The sequence below is a fragment of the Gekko japonicus genome, unplaced genomic scaffold, assembly GCF_001447785.1.
Source record: "Gekko japonicus isolate JY-2015 unplaced genomic scaffold, Gekko_japonicus_V1.1 scaffold695, whole genome shotgun sequence".
Classification (NCBI taxonomy): domain Eukaryota; kingdom Metazoa; phylum Chordata; class Lepidosauria; order Squamata; family Gekkonidae; genus Gekko; species Gekko japonicus.
This window is the reverse complement of record NW_015159731.1, coordinates 713,102-733,955: the sequence shown is the minus strand read 5'-3', so window position 1 is coordinate 733,955 and position 20,854 is coordinate 713,102. Positions and strand designations below refer to the sequence as shown.

The window sequence follows — 20,854 nt, the reverse complement described above, 5'->3', positions numbered from 1 at the left end:
GTAATGGGGGGGGGGGTTCCACAAAACAATATATGGACCATTCAAATGAAACTGTATTGCTCCTAAAAGTAAATTCAGCCCAAAACTTGGTCCTATATAAAACAATGTGCTGGAAAGCACAGGATGGTCTGGTCTGTATATATGAGTAACAATGCAATGGTAAGCAGAATTACGCCTTTCTAAGTCCACTAAATACAGTGGTTTTAGAAGGGTACAACTCTGCTACGAATTCTACTGTAAGTACTCTTTCCGTATCCTGTAATATATAATTAATAGTAACAGACGTATTTACCATTTATATCATGGAAATACATGGGAGACATTCTGTTCCACCTGGAGCAATCAGTACCTTTGCATTGCCTTGAATACTGCCATGGTTTCACACCAGGGGAAGCTGAAGCGATGGCAAGTATTTTAACATATGGTCGTACCCTGTTAAGGTATTAATAGATAAGAGTCATACTATGGTGAATTTTGAAGAAAGCAGCGCAAAACAATTTCCTGTTGCATAATCCAGAATGTGATGGCTAAACGACTCTTCTTGAATTTCAATGGCATTTGTGCTTGTGCATCACTTCAAGATCAGGCTCCTAATTCAATTTACAGGTCAGCAGATGTGCATGGGGGTTCCATTTGTGTTGAGGTACAAACAAGGCTCATGAAGATGTCTTCGCCACTCTTATACTATTCAAGTTATTTTTAAAAAAATTGTTAAAATAAATTGTCTTCATTTTTTTAAAAAAGTCTGCATAGTTATAAAACAGCTTTAGTAAAAAGTTCTGTTCACAAAGAAATGCCGAATGCTCCTTACATATTTGCAGCAGCAACTGGAGGAGTTGACCATTTGTAGGTAAAGGGGGATTCTGCTACAGTTCTTACAAAGAAGAAACTCTTCACAGTTATTACAGCATAACTGCTTTCTGTACTGGCCAATTACAAAGATTTGTAAGGCTAAACAGGGAGAAAGTATATCAGTGCAGCACATTCATTCCTGAGTCTCCAAAATAAAATAAAATGAGAAACCAAACTAAAACTTTAGTTCTGTAGAAGCATATAATCCTTCATTCACTTGGCTCATGTTTTAGTTATGTCACTATTCTAAAAGCATGCAGTCTCCTTGAAAAACAATAAAAATGTAATCCATGGGAAATAAGAAATGCTGTGCATCTGTACAATTAAGAAGCAGAGCTGAAATTAACTGGAGCATGCAGAAGAAGGGGGAAAACACAAGCTTGCTAAGCACAGATACTGGTCACCCCCCCCCTTCCCCCAGTATCACTGAACATAATGACAGACCGTACAGGAACAGAATCTGCAAAACTGAAAGCAACCCAGATGCATTTTATCAGCATGGTGCACTAAAACATACAGTGATTTTGTTGTTCTCTTAACAAAAAATTGCACTAAGGTAAACAAAACTTTGACACAGTTTCACATGGTATCGAAGGCACCAATTTAAAATGCAAACAAAAATCCTTGTGTAGCAAATAGATTTCTCTATTGTGAAGCATAATGGGGACTCCATAGCCTAGTAGGAGAGCTGTTTTCTCTACTTGATGGTATAGGGCTGAAAGCAACTGCAGATGGAACAGGAAATTCAACACCTATCAATAAATAACAGAAATGATTATTTCCTCCTCTTCTACCAGCTATTTACAATAATTGCTTTCAGGTAAAGCTTAGTTCTCATTCAGGTGGTAAAGCTGTGTCTGGACTTCACCACTTCAGACTGCAGGTAGGGGTTCACACGATTTCATCACATATAAGCAATTATTCATTCACACTCAACATCAGGAGGGAGACTAAGTTACAACCCTTCCTCCGACAGCTAGAGGCAGTATGGTGTAGGGGTTAAGAGCACCAGACTCTGATCTGGAGAACAGGTTTGATTCCCTACTCCTCCACATGAAGCCTGATGGGTGACCTTGGGCCAGTCACAGTTCTCTCAGAACCCTCTTAGCCCCGCCTATCTCACAAAGTGTCTGTTGTGGGAAGAGAAGGCGATTGTAAGCTGCTCTGAGTGTCCTTAAGGTAGTGAAAAACATGGTATAAAAACCTACTCTTCTAGAATTCTAAGTTGAAGGCCTTTTTAATATGGCAAAATAGTCAGTCCATAGGCATACCATCTGCTTGCTTTGGGCAGACAATCTCCCACCAGTTTAGTCCTCCCACCTTTCCTTGCATCTGAGTTGGTGGGAGAAATGTGGGGGAAGAAATTATGTTGTGTGGCACACTGATATTTCATCTAGGTGAAAACCCAGAGGTGATGACAATGTGTCAGGCAATGTTCTGGAATTTCCCTGAAACTCTATTTAAGCACACTGGATGAAGAAGGTTCAGTATTTTGCAGGCCACCATTTTATGGTGCATGTGAAATCCTTTTCCTAGGTACAATATCTGTTCAGCTGCACTGTTTAAAATTTCAGTTTTAACGGACTGATGTCTGCTTACCATTTGGTCTGTGCTGGGGGCTTCTCCTTGGGGTAAAAGCTGGATGAGCTTTCTGTTCTTTTGGTGAAAAAATGGCACAATGTACTGAAAGACATTGTAAAATGAGTGACAGCACTGAAATCAATCATTTAAAACCACAGTGAAAATGCTGAAAAAGTTAGATGAAAAATATTTTAACAGAATATGACTCTCTTACCTATGATCATAACAGCTGTACCTGCAAGCAGTGCAAAAAGTGTAAAAAACAAGATCTGGTAGGAATCAATGAAGTGATAGAATAAGCTGGCTCCATCTGTAGAACCAATTCAAAAAAAGAAATTTTGAAATTAATGTTTTAAATATTATTTTATCTTCCTATTCTGTTGCTACTCAAATTGGGTTCTTTCCAACAGTTAGGTAGAAATATTTATTTCTGCTACATATCTAAACAACATGGCTGAATTTTAACACAGTAAGAAATTTCAATACAATGTTCAATTTTCAAAACAATTATGTGGTCAAAAATATATTAAATCAACAACATATATGGTTTACAAAGCCTCCTCCCACTGACTAACTGTTCTTGAAAATGTTTTAACCATTTAACTTTAAGTGTAGCTCTAAAGATATTGGCACTATGTTTCTTATGAGTACTGTGCTGCTGTTAGAGAGGTACCTAAAATTCCCTTATATGCACCCAAGCACATGAGTGCATGATTTCAGGCTTTCAAACTTCTTTTTCAGCTGCAGGATTGTGTGCTATATCTGAAGTTACTTTGAAGGTCCTTCAGCTTTGGAAATCGCAATGGGCTATAGTAGGAATGGAGGACTTATGATGACCAGAGATGAGGCCTTTCAATCCCTCATAATAGCAAGACTGGCACTAATTTTTGGACTCTTTCACCCCAGAAGAAAAGGGAAATCTTTGTGCAAGCCTGTGGTGACAATGCTGTGCCAGTGTTCCTAACTAATACACACAGCCTTGCAGAAGAAACTTGTGCAATTCTAGCTCTAAATATGTCTACAACAATGTTGTTGTTCAGTCGCACAGTCGAGTCCGACTCTTCGCGACCCCATGGACCAACTCCCGCCAGGCCCTCCTGTCTTCCACCGTCCTCTGAAGTTTGCTCAATTTCATGTTCGTTGCATCTATGACAACAATACTTAGCATTAAAAAACAGACTTATTCCAATATAAATTGTATATACAGAAAAGAGAAACTTACATTTCACTGACATAGTTCTGTCAGATACATAAATCATTGTCACTGGGATAGTGAAAGACTGGTCCGTCACTCTGCTTGTTATAGTGAGTGTGGTAGATAAAGAACCTTTGCTTGACAGTCTTGGATCTGATAATCTGACAGTGTAAGTTATATAACTAGGCAAGCCATAAGTTCTGTCTTTCTCAGAGATCACTACCATAGGTGAGCCCGATTTCACCTGCAAGGTAAAATGTATTTCTTACAGGAAACACTCCGGCTTTTTTTGTCTTCTGAATAGATTCTCAGTAAACAGTAAGGAAAATTTACCATTCAATTTAAAGGAAGCAAGGAAAATGAAAGGAAGATGACCCTGAACATAAAACAATCTCCTTATAAATGTTATACAAAACAAAAATATATATCAGTGATAACTGTAGCTTGTATGCAAATATAAGATGACCATCCCCCTGTTTTGATGGCATACCTGTGAGAATTGCCAAAGAACACACAAGTGCATTCCTCTTTGATTTTGTGCAAGTATTTTAAAAGATACCTTGCAAAAGCCCTGTTATGGTTCATGGTAGTGAGGTCCAAGTAACTAACCCCTTATTTCTCTGATAGAGCTTCGATAGAGCCAGTTTGGTGTAGTGGTTAAGTGCGCGGACACCCATCTGGGAGAACCGGGTTTGATTCCCCACTCCTCCACTTGCACCTGCTAGATGACCTTGGGCAAGCCATAGTTCTGGCACAGCTGTTCTTGAAAAAGAGCAGTTTCTGTCAAGAGCTCTCAGCCCCACCTACCTCACAGGGTGTCTGTTGTGAAGAGGGGGAGGGAAAGGAGTTTGTAAGCCACTCTGAGACTCCTTTGGGTAGTGAAGGGTGGGGTATAAATCTAATCTCCTCCTCCTCATCTTCTTCCATTAGTTTCTTCCAGTGAGACCGTGTCACATTCATGTAGCCATACATGCTATTATTGTATATGTTGTGTAACTAACCTTCCTGAGGAATCCTTCTGTGATTTGCCTTTGAGCTGAATCACAATGAACATGAAACAGAAGGTCTGTGATCAGGATCTCACCTGTATTTTTCTCTTAAAGGTATGAGCAGCAGTGAAGACCTTGGTTTGGACTGTGGTTGTGGAACTGGGGTGAAGGGGTTTTTAACTTTCCATACATGTTTTCTCTTATGGGGCAAATTCCTTTGTGAGTGGTGCCTGGTGCTCTCCATTGCAAAAAAGGCACAAGATAAAGCCTTAGCCCCCGCCTCCCCATAGCTCCAATCTAGATCAGAGCTATCTGCAGGTGTTTTTGCCTTTAAAAACCTTGAGATTTCAGTTACATATCACCCAGGCTTTCAGTCTTTTGTCTGAACCTGAGTCACACAATGATTTCTTTATACATTCCAATGTCATTTTACCTTTCCTCCTGTTTTGATGGCACTATTAACCAATCTTTCCCTTAGTAACAGCATTAGATGCTGCAGATGTTCACTGTTTGTTGGCTTTATAGTTTTCATGGTAACTCCTGCTATCTGGAAAATTAGATTCACTATAGATTCCCCACGCCTTTCAATATGATGCTCTTATTTCTCGCATTTATATGAAAATTAGAATAGTGAATGGGGTGCTTTTTTTTATAACATGGCCAAATCTGTGGATAAGTAAATCCAAAAACTAGAGCTATGAACAGATCAGATAGATCTTTCTATAAACCTAAAAAAATCCCAAAATTGCAGAAAAATCTGACATCTAAAGAAAACCCCACACCAGGGGGAGGGGGGTTTGAACCCCCTCAAATAATACAAGCATATATAGCTTTAAAAAACAAATTCCCTCAGTGGCTGTTGCTAGGTCAGCACAACAGTACTTGCAGTCTTCAAGCCTTGGTTTCTGTCAGTAAACGGCAGGGGGAGGGAGCAGGGCATTTTCTAGAGCTCTTTTGGCCTTTAAGGGATGACCCATCAAGACTAGGGCCAGCAGCAACTACCAGGCAACTTGTTACCATATAACTTGCGTGACTCATATAGGCCTGGCTTCTTGCTACTGTTCAACAGCAGCCACTCCAGAAAAGCCAGTGTGTTGTAATGGTTACAGTTTCAGATTAGGATCTGGGAGATCCAGGTTTAAACCCCCTCCCTGCTGTGGAAGCTTGCCAGGTGACCTTGGGACAGTCACACACTCTCAGCCTAACCCACTTCATAGGGTTGTTGTGAGAAAAAATAAAGGGGTTTACAATTAATGTAAGTTACTTTGGGTCCCCACTGTGGAGAAATGCAGGATGTAAACGAAGTATATAAATAACAAATATAGCTGGAGATGGGACATATAAAAGGTTGGTTGGTTGATGGAAAGGAGAAAAGGAAACAGGGAAATGAGATAATATAGGGGCTGCCAGGAGAAGGAAAAGACAAAATAGTGTAGGCAGGGAGGCACAGGAGAAAGTGAGGGGCCCATTGAAAGTCCATATGGGTTCCCCCAGTATAAAACTGGACCCAGCAGCTTAGTAGCCAGAATCATACAGAGTTCATCCAGGGACAGGTTGCCAATGGGAGGGAAACCTGAAGATGGGGGCAGATGAATGTAGGTTGGTTGGAAGGCAGAAAGGAAAGAGAGAAGTAGGAAAAGGGGAGAGTCTATTGGGGCTTTCAGGGAAGAGAAAGAGGGGGGAAGGGGAAATAAAATGCCTCCCACAAGTGCTAGTGGTCCCCCCACTTTTTTCTTCATATTGCTAAAACCCACTGTCTACACTAAGTTACTAATTACACTAACATTCTGGTCCTACCTCGAGGATAGGTTTCAAAAGGTTGTGTTTAGATTGCTGCTCAGCCTTCAATTCGCTTTTAGTCTGTGGGGACCCTCAAGGTTCCATCTTGCCCCCTATGCTCTAACATCTATGTGAAACCGCTGGGTGAGGTCATCCAGAGATTTGGGCTGGGTTGTCACCAATATGCAGATTACAATCAGATCTATCTCACACTTCCAGCTGATCCCAGGGAGGCTGCAGAAACCCTGAACCAGTGCCGGGAGGCAGTTCTGGGGTGGATGCAGACTAATAAACGGAAGCTTAACCCTGACAAGATAGATGTATCTGAGCCTGGATTTAAGGTGTCGCCCATTCTGGATGGGGTTGCACTCCCCTTGGATGAAGAAGTTCATAGCCAGATTGTACTCTTGGACTCAGGCCTAGTTCAGGATAAGCAGGTGGCAGCTGTGGCCAGGAGTGCCTTTTACCAGCTTTGACTGGTTAGTCAGCTGTGCAGCTAGTCTCCTGGCCAGAAAAGATTTGGCACTGTGGTGTGTGCTCTGGATATATTTAGATTAGATTACTGCAATGCAATCTATGTGGGGCTACCCTTAAGAAGGGTTCAGAATACTGCCACCAGGACATTGACTGGAGTGGGTCACAGGGACCATGCCACTGCAGTCTTGGCCCATCTACACTGGCTCCCAACCTGTTTCCAGGCCCAATTCAAGGTGCTGGTGCTGACCTTTAAAGCCCCTATAAGGTTTGGGACCAATAAAACTTAAGGACTGCTTACTCCCTTATGAACTACCTGTCGACTATGGTTATCTTTGAAGGTCCTTCTTTTGGGTGCCCCTGCATTCTGAGATTAGGTAGGCTGCAAACTGAGGGAGTGTCTTCTCAGCAGTGGCACCAAAGTTCTGGAACTATCTCCTCAGGGGCACTCATCTGCCCCTTCCTGTTTCCATTTTTGTTTTGTTTGGCATTCCCTCAGTGATCCCTTCTCCTGACCAGTTTTTTAATAATGGTTTTAAATTTTATTGTATTTATTTAAGCTCTAGTTTTATTTATGTTATTTTTATGGGTTTTTAAGAAGTGATTTTATCATGTTTATATTGTAAGCTGCTTTGGTAGCTCTCAAGAGGGCAGAAAGGTGGGGAATAAATTTCATTAAACAAATATACAACTTAAACAAGTTATGAATATGAAGTAAGCTGAATGATAAAGCTTTTGTTTTATCTAAGTAACTGAACACAAAGTTTTAACAGCAGTATAAATTCTACTTGATGCTGATAAGAATATTCACATTAATGTTAGTTAATTTATTAATCTTTGATTTTAGCTGTATGTCAGTGATTGGTGGCCATTCCCCTCCACTTCCATCCAGGTTGTTGTATTACTGGAAGTATTATATTTCTATTAGACTATCATTTATCTAGCTTTTATTCAAAGATACTAGAAATTGATATTACTAATGAACACTCTTAAAGTTGTTATGGATTTGACTTGCGTCTGTTTCCCATTATGTTTAATATGTATTACATGTGGTGTTTTATTTAATTTTAAATGTCATGGTAAGCCACTTCTTGAACCTTTGGTTATAACCCCATGACAGAAATAACTACAAATAATTTGATTATTTTATTTTAGTTATTTCTGTCCAGTTTGCTAATCTAAATACTAGCTGAAGGCAAATTTTAACTAGGTGGCTTGAACTAACAGTCATTGTATTTAAATGGAATTAAAAACAGGATCATTGTGAGAGATATGCAGAATGCTGTATTATGCAATCTGTATTATGCAATCTGATATAAATACTTGACTATTTCAGTGACCCCTCTAGTGATTAAAACATATCTCAAAGTTCATGCAACGTACATAGACTAGCAATATGAAATACAGTATTCAAATTCATGTTAGTGTCAGAAACCCTGTGTGCTAGGATACTTCTTTTTACAAAAGTCTTACATAAGTTACTAGTAAGTATTTGTCATGACTTACTTCAAGGTTCTGAAGAATTTCAGTGGCTCCAAAAATTTTCACATCAGAACTTGGGTAATGATTACTCAAGATAATTTCAGTCTCATTAGCGTAAAATCCTGGATTGAATGGCACTTCAGCACTTATCTGCTCAGTAGGGAAATGGCCATTCTGGACTGAAGCTGTTACAACCAGAACAGTTTTGCTCATAGTCAGTTGCTTTAGTTGTCTGTCAGGAAGTCTGTGCATTGTGACAGAACAAGTATAGTGTCCTAAAATCAAGAATAATTGGATTATTAATAATTCAATAATTTTTCCATATTACTTTGTTGTTGAGTGTGCCACACTACTTATTCAGAAAAATGTCTTATCAATACAACCTTAGTACAGCTAAATGGGACCATATTTATAGTTGGCAGTTGATGTAAGAGACAACGTGCTGTGCTTTTAATTTAAATTGCCTACAGGGAAGAACACTGTCAGGTTCAACTTTTCTCCCATTTCAAACACTGACATAAGTGTGTTTGACACTGAAAATCAAACCCATCACCCTCTATCCTTTCTTTATTTAGCACTTTAATTCTAGCCAATGATCATCATCATTATTAAAGCTTGTCTGGCACATTTCTGTTTTTATATCCCCCATGTTGCTCATTACTACTTTATATTACTTACCTACTGGATTATTATTTTCACTCTCTCATCTTCAGTACCCAATATTATGTTAGTACCATAAATAATATGTTAGACTAGTGCATAAACTGAAGAGTTGTTAAGTGAAATTCTTATACACCCATAAGCCTTAACTATTTTTACTTCCATATACATCTGAAACACACACCCCACACAGATTTATATGGCCAAAAGTTAAGAGGATTACATGAAAATTGTTGGGAGGGTTACAAAGTTGAACATAAAACCGAAACATGTTAGGTAGGTGCATTATCTAGGTATGGGAATGACATATTTCAGGTCTGATGATTGCAGTTTATGTACACATGAAAAGCAGAGCACACTCGTAACAGAGAAAAGAGAAATACTGAACCAAATGGAAAAAATATTTTTAAAAATCTACCCCTTCACAGCCTTTTAGAAACACTGAAAACATGCCTATTTCAAATAAACTTACATGTCTCCACAGTGTCCTGCGTTAATGGTGGGAAAAGGATGATTTGAGAGAGGGTTTTCTCCCTTTCCTATTTTTGAAGTCACCCAATGAAAATGAGTGTCAGTAGGCTCAGTACAGACAAAAAGCTTTTTAATACAACATATAATTAATTTAGGGAATTTGCAATACAAGGCATGATGATGGCCACCAGCTATTAGCCGTGACAGCTGAATGGGACTCTATGTTCAGAGGCGGTCTACCACTGAATATCAGTTCCTGTGATACTCTGGAGAAAGACCTTCGTCTGCTTGGCTGGCTTCTGTCAGAATGCTGGACTACATGCACTCTGCCTAAGAATCAGTGCAGCTATTCTTAAGTTTTTATGAAGCAGAAACGTAAACAATGAAGTCTGATAGGTTCAAATGGGGTAGCCATATTGGTCTGAAGCAGTAGAACAAAGTTCGAGTCCAGTGGCACTTTTAAGACCAACAAAATTTTATTCAAGGTATAAGCTTTTGTGTGCACGCACACTTCTTCAGATACTTCAGTATCTGTTTTTTGTTAGTCTTAAAGGTGCCACTGGACTCAAACTTTGTTCCAATGAAGTATGAATCAGTGTAAGACAGACATAACATCTCTCAAAGCAGTGGTTCTCAGCCTTAATAACCCAGGAACACCCCCCCCCATTTTGATTAAAGCAGTTGGGCTGACCCAAGCCTTCCTATTCTTCCTCACTGGCTTCAGAGTACATGGCAAGCCACATGTGCCCCATAGTCTCTGTCCTCTTAATGTCCTCAGAATACAGTGCAAACTGCATCAGCTACACAAGCTTAAGTACAACGTTTCTACTGTTTGCACATGGCCTACAAGGTCAAGTCTCAGAGACAGCTAAAAAGGTCCTGACTCAAGTTCCAATAAATCTCAGCCATTTATTGTAAGGGACTTTCTGCAAGGTAGAGGAAAAAACTTCATTATCAGTTACTAACTTCAAGTCAGGGCCTGGCAGAACATGATGGAATGGAGCCTGGAAAAAACTTTCATAGGTGTTCATAGAAATAGGAAAACACTGGCATCACACAAAATGTGAACATCCAGTAATTAGCTGAAAACTGCTACTGGCCATTATTGTCTATGAATGCAGAGTGGCATCTGTTTTTCTGAAGAAATCCTTGGCACTGGAGAAACCAGTTCAATTTTATACCTAAGTATAATAAATGTGTTGATCCATCACCAATTGTAACCTTCCCTGAGCCTTTAAGAAATAAAACAATAAATAACCTCCATTCAAGTTATATTACACACCCAACACCCACAGTATATCTTATATATAGATGTATTATACACTGCTATCATTACTCCTGCAAACATAAGTAATTCTGAGGGAAAACTCCAAAAATCACTATCATAGTGTACCCCATATAATTCTCAGTACCATAATTAGAAATCAAAATTGTACATTTAAAACAATGTAATCTTACCTGATACTGCATCAAACCCGGGTTCTGCTATAAAAATTTCAGAGGCTTGGAAATCAAATAAATCAGTGTTGAAATGAAGATGGCAACTGATACTAGACTGAGGCTTCATTTCTTCAAGCACTTCAATTTGGGCAGGTGAACATTCCCCTAAAGAATATTGTGTAGTACAGTTGGAATAGAACAGAGGGGAAAAAAACTTATTCAAGAATTAGCTGTGGTAAGCTATTGCACATTGAAGTGTAATTTTTCTTATATTTTCCATGCATTTGAACAAAAAGTGATGATTAGGAAGACTGAACAGGTGACTATTCCCACATATGATTTGAAAGCACTTAACATGAGAAAGCGTACAACGATAATTAAAAGTGAATGAGGTATAAAGTGTTATCAGGGATGTGCCACATTGAACAACCAGAAATTTCTCTTCATTTAAATCTTGGTTCAAGGCCTTGTAACCTGGTAAGTCTAGTATATTATGGAAGCCTTGCTAATGTGTTTTCCAGAGGTTGTCAAGAAGATAAATTATGCCATTTTTTACTGGATTGAAATGGAGCATTAGTTTCTGTGGAAATGTACTCAGTGTATCAGAAACTGCTGAGGGCTATTCAGTGCATTGTTAAAAATACACTCGCTTATTAGTCATTAAATATTTGTTAAATGGTGGTAGATATTATTCATGCTGTATTTGAAGCATTCACAATGATAAGTTTAAAACAAATTAGTTCTCTAATGAAACATAATAATGAATTAATACTTCTTTGGAAGGGGATGAAAAGAAATGTGGTTGATAAATATGAGGCCTGGCAGGCAGTGAACCAACTCTCTCACACAGCCAAAATCTATTTCTCTGTGCTCGAAAGAACAGGTGAATATGTTCATTCCCAATGAATATAAGGGATTGCTGAGCCAGGAACTCCACACATAAGCTTGGATGTTCACAGGCTTGATTACTGAGATCTTCCTCCCTCCCTTTAATCAGTTTAGCTTCCATACACATGGCCTACATTTGAAGTGCACAGCGTTGAGAAGAAAGATGATCCTCAAGGGGATGAGCATCTGAACCAGCCATATATCATGGAGTAGGCTGACTTCTTTATTAAGCTTATATTCTGCTTCCTATTAAACATTTTGAGGGTTTTTTAAAAGACCTGCTTTAATAATCTTGAGGTGGGATTATGGTTCAGGTACAGGGCTATGTTGATTCTAGAATAAATGCACCAGAACTTGCGTTACTTTATGTTCTTCTACAAAAGACATGTGTCGTCCCACTAAAACTATGCAGTTATCAGTTCAGTTAACTGAAACGCTAAAATAATTCTTCAGACTCTTTCCTATAATAAAACTTATAATTCAGTAAGTTATACAAAAGGAGTATTGATGGACAGATAAAAATGAATGTTATATAACATTTTTGTGGATTTAAAAAAAAAACCCCAGCTTGGACAAAACAGGAAACCAAAATGAACAATCGTACCTTTCATATTTTTGCTGCTGTGCCCAATTTTGACAATAACTTTTGAAGATGAGATACCCTCCAAACTTGTTTTTGTTCCACTTACATATATTGCAAAAATCCTCTGTGGTACATTAACCAATACCTTAAATAATAAAAAGAGATCACAGCATCACTTACTGAAGACTGCAAAACAAAAGTTCATTTACACATAATGATTTTGCTTGTGATCTTATGCACACTTGCATGGATACAAAACCCACTGACAGAAATTTGCTTCCATGTACAGGTTTGGATTGTACAATAACTGCAAGATGAATATTCTCCACCATTATAAAAAATGGCTCTCCCATAAACTATACTGCATTAATGTCATTTAACAATTTTCCTCCCAATGCTCTATCACAAAACGCTTTTGAAACCTCCTGAGTTTCAAAAGTGGGGACTACTATTTGAGAAACACAGGAAGAAAGTCTTGTGGGATGTGTAGCGTTACATGCACATTTACCCTGAACTGTGCTGTAATCCAAATGAATTATAAATATATCACAGTGCTCCGTATGAATAGATCAGCTATTTTAATTTTTTAAGGCAAAAGTTTATACACAAGCAGTATAAGGATTATAAAGAAGAAAATGAAAAACAAAGTAAAATAATGCAGTAAACAAAATATTGGTGAAATGAAACTCCCTATAACATCACTGAAATGTTGAAGTATATTGTAAAATCGTAGTATAGTTAGATCTGGACAAGCTAGATCTTGTTTCATGCAGAACAGAATGAGAACCAAGCTAAATGTGACAGCAGCCATGGGTCCCTCTCATGGATGCTGATGCCATTTTAAAAGCAAGTGTAGTTCTTTAAAAATTGCTGTGAGGCCCTGATCCAGATCAGCTGTGTTTTCCTACCTCAGGAGCTGGTTTTCCTACCTCTGTGTGACTTTTCAGATGCAGAAACAGCCCCTCATACTATACGAACTTGATCTGGATTGGGGCCCCATGGCAATTTTTAACGAACTACAACTGCTTCTAAAACGGCATCGGCAATTTTAGCTTGGCACTCAGATATAGTTCAGAGATTATTTAAAATCTGGAAACAACTGGGGGCTGTGAAGAAATCATATGAAGAGGTAACAATTTGGAAATCCTACCTCAACTCTCTCCTGCCCAAATCTGCTTCCTCACACAGGGGTTTCAGCAGGCTAATTCCCCCATATTCCATCTATTTTGGATCATGTTTCATTCTCTTTATGCAGGATTTTGAGGAGCTCTCCTTTTTTCCTTTGGATTAATTTACAGTCATATTTTCCTTGTGTCTGAGCAGTTCCTGAGGGGCTCCTACCTTTTCTATGGGTGATCTGGTTTTGCTGCGTTCATTATACAAACAATGGCCAGCTAGTTTACTAAAGTTAGTGTACTTTACCCATATATTTCTGTTGTGCTTTGATTTACTTTGTGCTGTTATGGCCAATGGCTAAGACAATAAACGAAACTTGTACTTGTGTACTTTACCCATGTAAACCAATGAAGGTTCCCAATGAAGCAAAGAATAAAAATGTTTATTCTGCTTTTAACATACATGATGGCTAGAATACAGAATGCTGTGTCTGTACCAGTATCATTCTTGAGAAAGATTTTTCCCTTTTAGTAGCATCATTTAAAATACAGTAGGGGAGTTCTAAGTAGAACTATTTGAAAAGACACAACAGTGTTTATGATTAATGGTAGCGTTAATTTAAACTACTCTCACAGAAAATTTCTTTGCAAACCCAGAGGACTTAAAAAAAGATTGTCTGAGGGTTCTGTGGCACCACTGATGCTGTGATCAGAAAGGAGTGCATGAGTAATCTGGGCATTCACCTCTTGATCACAGCAAGTCTCCACCTTGGATTTCAACAGCACAGAGAATTCAGAAGTGTCTTACCTCTCTGTATGTCTTAAGTAGTCCAGGGATCTCATAATATATTGTAACTGTCCCAGAATTCCTTGCTACAGCTACTCCAGTCTTTGGGTCAATTTGAAGAACACCATTTAAAGAAGAACTCCACAACCCTGACAAGCCTGTGGAGAAAAGGCTAACCATTTAAGCAGGCTGGACTAGCCCATCTCGCAACGCTTCAATCACCTTGACATAATGAGTACAATGGCTGCCTACACATAAACTTGCCAACTATAAGAAAAATAGTTAAGTTCTTCACTACATTACTATTAAATGTTTTCTTTTAACCCTCCCAAGACACTCAGGATATTTTGGCCTCCAGGAACCATGGGGAAAAATCGGTTTAACCATCTAAAGCTTTCTACAGACATCAAACTCCTGTTATGCTTTCTCCCCAATGAACTGCAGTGCCCTGAAGTCCCTCTCTTCCCTTCCCACTGCCTTTCTTTTTTAAGTTTGGGTTTTCTCAAAAGGGTAGATGGGGTCATTCTGGCCCCCAATAGACTTGGCTTGAAAATGAAAGTACTATGCACAATTGTAATTGAGGTTCTAATGACCCCAACAAATATTGAGAAATTATTTTAGCCCTGTTCCCATGTATGCATAGTTCATCTAGCTGTACTAAAATCATGGCAGAAATACCAGTTGATGCAAACGGAATCTCTTGGTCAACTTAGCTATTGTTTGTCACTAAGTAAAGATAAAATTTGCTCTGATTTTGTTCATAACACCATTTCCCGTTATACAATTCCAGATGATTTACTGTGATCTTTAGGGAACAACCATGATCCGAGGCAATGGGTGTTTAATGGAGATGCCATAATAGATTATTCTTTAATCATTCAGTCAAAATTTGCTCCCTGGTACAAAGACATCATTTAAGAGCTGCATACCTGGTAAATATTACCGCATACAAGCTTAGAACAGCATTTACAGCACTGCGTTTCCAGACTATGCCAACAGAATTACTCCTGGGACGATACTTAAAAATACCCCAGGAACAATGTATTTGTATCTGTAAAACCTCTGTGGAGGATCTTTCTCATTATGTCATGGTCTGCCCATTGTACTGGGAACTGAGATGTAAATTCTTGACTGCAATAATAGATCAACTGCAAAAATTTTCTGACACCAATAAATTAATATGTCTGCTGTCAGATGCAGACCCTACAGTTTCCTTTAGGGTAGCACTCTTCACCTTAACGGCTGGTAAAATCAGGGCCAAGAACATAGGAAAATGAAATGAAATTGAACTGTAAAACGGCAATGTAAAACAGCAACGTTTGAGGCTGTGTATGTTTCTGGAGATAGGTATCTACATTTAAGATTTTAATTAGGAAAATGAAATGAAATTGAGATTTTAGAAGTTATATTTTAAATCTAATTCAAATTCCACTGCTGTAAGTTGTCTAATTTGTACATTGTTTAAATTTAAATTTTAAATTGTAATGATCAATAGCTACACAATAAATTTTACTACTACTACTACTATTACTACTACTACTACTACTACTACTACATGTATACATAGATGGACCAACACCTGTTATCTCCATTTTATAGGAAGGTGGAGCAAACAGCAAAAACTAAAGTTTCTCTCCTTAACTTTTATCTATAGATAGTTGTTGGGTTTGGGGTTTTACAACACTTTTGAAATGACCCCCAAGGAAACCAGTGTTTGCAACCTGAATTGTTGTGTTATATAGTAGGACCAGGTAAAAGCCCTGTGTTTGTCCTCTGTCAAAACTTCCCTTATAGTCACATGGAAAAGCTCAAATTGAACTGTATTGCAATTGTGGAAATGGGGTCATTCCATCCCCCTGCAAGAAAAGCCTAAACATGTTTGCAGGCATTCTTTGAACCTCACATTTTCCAGACCTGAAGGAGCCATTCAGCCCCTAGCCATCTGTCCATTGAGCAGATTTTGTTGTGCTCTATCAAAGCTCAAATTGTACTGTATTGGAATTTGGAAATGGGGTCATTCTATCCCCCTGTAAGACAAGCCCAGGCATGTCTGCCAGCATCCACTGAAGCTATACACATTTTCCAGACCTGAAGAAGCCATTCAGCCTGAAACTCTAAATGACCCCTAGCCACCTGTCCACTAAGCTAATTGTTTTCCTTCAAATTTTGACTGCTTTCTTAAAAATAAATAGTTTTACAGATTCCCAGCTGTGTCTTTTGCTTTAAAAAATGATGGGATCAGTTTGACTCCATTTATGTTTCTGTGGGGTTTTGATATTTTCAATGAAGGGTATTTTTATGCCGATTCCAAATTTTACTGTTCTTGACCTGCATTGCTGAAGGAAGTTACTCTTGAGGCCTGATTTTTTTCTTAGTAGCTAACGCCATGACTGAGCTATCAGGTTTCCATTACTTTTGCTGTAATATTTGGGTCACATTGACCCCTATGCCAAAGTAGTGTGGTCTCTTTTCCCCCTTTTTCTTGGGAGGGTTAAAATTAGTATTATGAGCCAAGCCTGATACAAACTGAACAAGGGCAGATTTACTGGCAGGGAGACACATTTCCCTCACATATACCAGTTTAATTTGAAAATAAGGGCAGACTTGGAGGAAACCAGTGAGGTGCTATGGATTATCATGTAAAGGTAAAGGTAAAGGTTCCCTTGCTTGAAAGCCAGTCGAATCCGACTCTAGGGTTGCGGTGCTCATCTCTGTTTCAAAGCCGAAGAGCCAGCGCTATCCGAAGACGTTTCCGTGGTCATGTAGCCGGCATGACTAAACACCAAGGCGCATGGAACGCTGTTACCTTCCCACTGAAGTGGTACCTATTTATCTACTTGCAATTTCTTGCTTTCGAACTGCTAGGTTGGCAGGAGCTGGAACTAGAGACGGGAGCTCACTCCATCATGCGGCACACTCGGGTCTCGAACTGCTAAACTACCGACCTTCCACAGCCTACAGTTCAGCGTCTTAACCACTTGAGCCACCGCAGCTCCAAGGGATTATCATGAGAACCATGCAAAAATCTGAGGGTGCCATGGCACCCACTGACACCTTTTCCAGCACCCACCAAGAATTTCTAGGAAGGGGGGCAGGTAGGGCTTTTACCCAGCAAAGGTTTCTGATTGACATATGGAGTTTTTAAAAAATGCTGCTTTGGCAACAGCTACCAAGGATCTGCACTGTGTTACTGAAGTTAAGCTGTGGCAATCATTTTGTGACTAGCTTCGCCTCCTGTGGCAGCCATTTTGTTGCTTTGCCCACCATGCAGTGTCAGAGTTCCAAATGTGCCCGCAGGCTCAAAAAGGCTGAGGACCCCTGCTGTAGACTAGCCAGTAACCAATTCATTCCAGTCACACACACCCCAGCCTTTGGTGTGCCACTTTTTCACCACACTTCTTCCTTGTTGCTCTCCTTCTATCCTGGATCCTCAGGATCCCTTCACTGCTTCAGACAGGCTTGTATTTTTTTTATTTGGTCCCCTTGATCATGTATTTTTATTGCTTGGTGTTAGCTTGTTTGTGTTTAAGTGTGTGTGAGCCTGCGGCTCTCTGAGCGGCTCCTGGTTTTCTCACTCTATTTTTCTAAATACAGATTTAGACTTTGATTCTATTTTCTGCCTGCGTTATTTCTGGTAACCTCCATATTCCCACAGCTACTACTAAATTATGGTCCTTGGTATACACAGGCTGTGGTACCTAATTTAATTTTACCTGGATACACATGAGTGTGCTCTTGACATGCAAGCAGAATGCTCCAAATATGGGGGGAGTTGTAGGCCATTTGGATAACACTCATGCCCCATATCTGATTATCAGGTGCTGTGCAGAAAGCTAGTAATGAAAGGAAGGATCTCAGTCTGTAAACTACTTTATCCCTTCTCCCTCCTTGACTGGAATTTCTATATCCAATCACAACATATACTTGGCAAAAGCTATAACAGGATCTCTATTCAGCATCAGCTTTAAAATTGTTGCTGCTGCTACTCAGCTGGGAACTGACAGATTGATTTCTGGGCAACAAAGAGAATGGAGAAGAGTTCCATTCTTTATCATTTACACTGGAAATAAAATTCATGCATTCGCAGTAAGTAATACAGTCCCAGAAAATTGATAGCAAAGCCACAACCACTTTAGGTTCCTGGGCACAGGGAAAAGTAGACAGCTTTAGTTCAGAACTGGTTTACTTAGGCTTATCTTAAGGCTGTCATAGAGGTGCAGATATAACAGTGCAAGCCTAAGCAGAGTTACACATTTCTAGGTCCACCTGAAGTCAATGGGCTCAAAATGGTGTAATGCTGCTTAGGACTGAACTGTAAATTGCTCCACACTCTGGCTGCTATGACACAGTAATGAGATCATGTGCAGGTTAACCTCCCTGAGTGGTTTCTCCAAACTAGTATAAACATCTGAGAAAAGAGGCTTGAACTCACAGAGACATTCTGTGGTGAGCCACTGAGCATAAACAGAATTGTCATGACAATAATTCCCTTCATGCAGAGTAATGGTTCCCATATGATGGCTGAAACTTGATGACTGCCTCTGCAGTTCAAACTTGTTTGTGAAGTCAGGAACTTCATTTTGAGGTGGAAAATGCTCAGATTTCACTTTTAATCAGAGGAAATTACCTGTATCAGCAATTTAAAACTTTATTATTCTCCACCTTCACATCTGTAAGATGACTATGCTTATGTCTAGTATTATTACTACTTCTGCTATTTTTGTCGCACATGCACACACTACCAAGAAGCTATCGTTCTCATCATCCTTATTCTTCATACAACCTGAAGATATCTGAAGAATATCAAAACCTGAGTGTGTACCTAGGATCTTGTCATATCCTCCTATCTGGTATTTACACTACAGATATTTTTGCCACACCATTTTTCAGCTTGCTTGCTAACTTTTTTTTGTCCAGGCAATATAAAAGCAGGATATGAGTGTATAATTTTCTGGGAGAATTTTATTTACTGTACCTGCATGAATCCTATTTCTTGCCCCATGAAGCTACTTAAAATGTTGCTGGTGGCCTGAATAATACTACACCTTAGCCTGTGCATATGTGGTCTCCACTATTACCTGCAAGGCCCAGGGTTTAGTACAATGTGTTAGGTCCATACCATCACCTCCACTGGTAGCACGGCAGCTTTTAAGTCATGTTCTCAAACCCAAGTACCAGTATATAATGACTTATAAACCATTTATATAAAATACAGAACAACTTCAGTGTGGCTCTTTGACAAAATATCCTTGGAATAACAATTTGTCTCACAACCGGCTTTGTATAAAACATTTGTAACTGTATTTTCCCACACATAAGTTATAAAACACAATTGTGTAACATATTTCATATATTATTTTTAGGATGAATATAAACGACACCATTCAGAACAAATGAAAAAGTGGATTGATATAATTAAAGAGAGGAATTGATTAAATCTGTTTATCTCATTAAGAAGGATAGGGACTGACATTTGATAGTGAGTAATATAATGAATAATGTATTCAGTTGTTTTGAAGATGTGTCACACATACGACAGAATAAAGTTTCCATAGCAATTTAGTGTTGAGAGGCCCTTGCCTTCCTCTTAATGCCAGCTCTGATTCATTGCTTTCTCACCTTCTTGGTTTACCAGTGAAGAACTGAAGCAGATGACATCGCCTACAACAATGTCTCTGAGTTCAGGGTAGATGACATGCTGAACAAGAAGGGGCACATAATCTGCAATATTGCTGTGCTCTGCATCCCAAACCATAAGCACTGTTAGCCCCACATTCATTGTTCGGATTATCAGAGTATTGTTGAACGCTCCTTTCCCAACCTGTACAAAGTCATCTCTGTAGAATACAATAACAAGGTAGAGATAAAAATTTGTTGCAGCCAAGGAAATAGGGCATTTTATATTGTCCCCGAATGTCACAAGCTCAGGAAAGTAAAAGTTGGTAGGACAATACATTGGCCATGTCACTTATACATACAAAGAAAGAGATATTTCAATCACATCAAAATAACAGAAGCAGTACCTGTAGTTTTAAAAAATGAATGCCCTCTCAGCAGCCATTGTGGGGGTTGCTAGGCAACCACAACAATATTGCCAGTCTTCAGGCCTTGCTTTCTGTCAATAGCTTTCTGTCCTTGCCAGTGCTGTTTTGGCCTTTGAGAGAGACTCATCATGGCCAGGCACGGCAGCAACCTTCAGGTGACTTGATATGCGTCTTACATTATTCAACCAGGAATAGCTGCTTACTTCTGTTCAATAACAGCCTCCTCATGAATGCTGGCATGGTGTAGAGTGTCAGATTAGGATCTGGGAGACCCAGGTTTGAATGTCTCTGGATGACTTTGGGCCACTTACACATTCTCAGCCTAATCTACCTCACAGGCCTGTTTTGAGGATATAATGGAGGAGAAGAAAATGTCGTAAGCTACTTTGGGTCCCTGTTGTGGAATAAGGTGGGATATAAATGAAATAAATAAATAATATAGCTGATGATGGGGGGCAGATGACAGGTAGGTTGGTTGGTGGGTGAGAAACAGAGAAAGGAGAATGGAAAGGTA

At 39.2% G+C, this 20,854-nt stretch overlaps 1 protein-coding gene across 1 annotated transcript in view; it reads right to left on the bottom strand.

Annotated features, from left to right (window-relative positions):
• Positions 1–1,497: 1,497 nt before the first annotated feature.
• NUP210 (nucleoporin 210kDa) overlaps positions 1,498–20,854 on the bottom strand; it is a 148,948-nt gene continuing 129,591 nt past the window's right edge. The window contains exons 32-40 of the mRNA XM_015428914.1: positions 19,916–20,133; positions 14,318–14,454; positions 12,416–12,539; positions 10,942–11,088; positions 8,377–8,627; positions 3,656–3,872; positions 2,648–2,743; positions 2,452–2,535; positions 1,498–1,604 (exon numbers count right to left, since the gene is read on the bottom strand). Of these exons, the coding sequence (XP_015284400.1) occupies positions 1,498–1,604; positions 2,452–2,535; positions 2,648–2,743; positions 3,656–3,872; positions 8,377–8,627; positions 10,942–11,088; positions 12,416–12,539; positions 14,318–14,454; positions 19,916–20,133 (1,381 nt within the window). The remainder of the gene's footprint in view (positions 1,605–2,451; positions 2,536–2,647; positions 2,744–3,655; positions 3,873–8,376; positions 8,628–10,941; positions 11,089–12,415; positions 12,540–14,317; positions 14,455–19,915; positions 20,134–20,854) is intronic.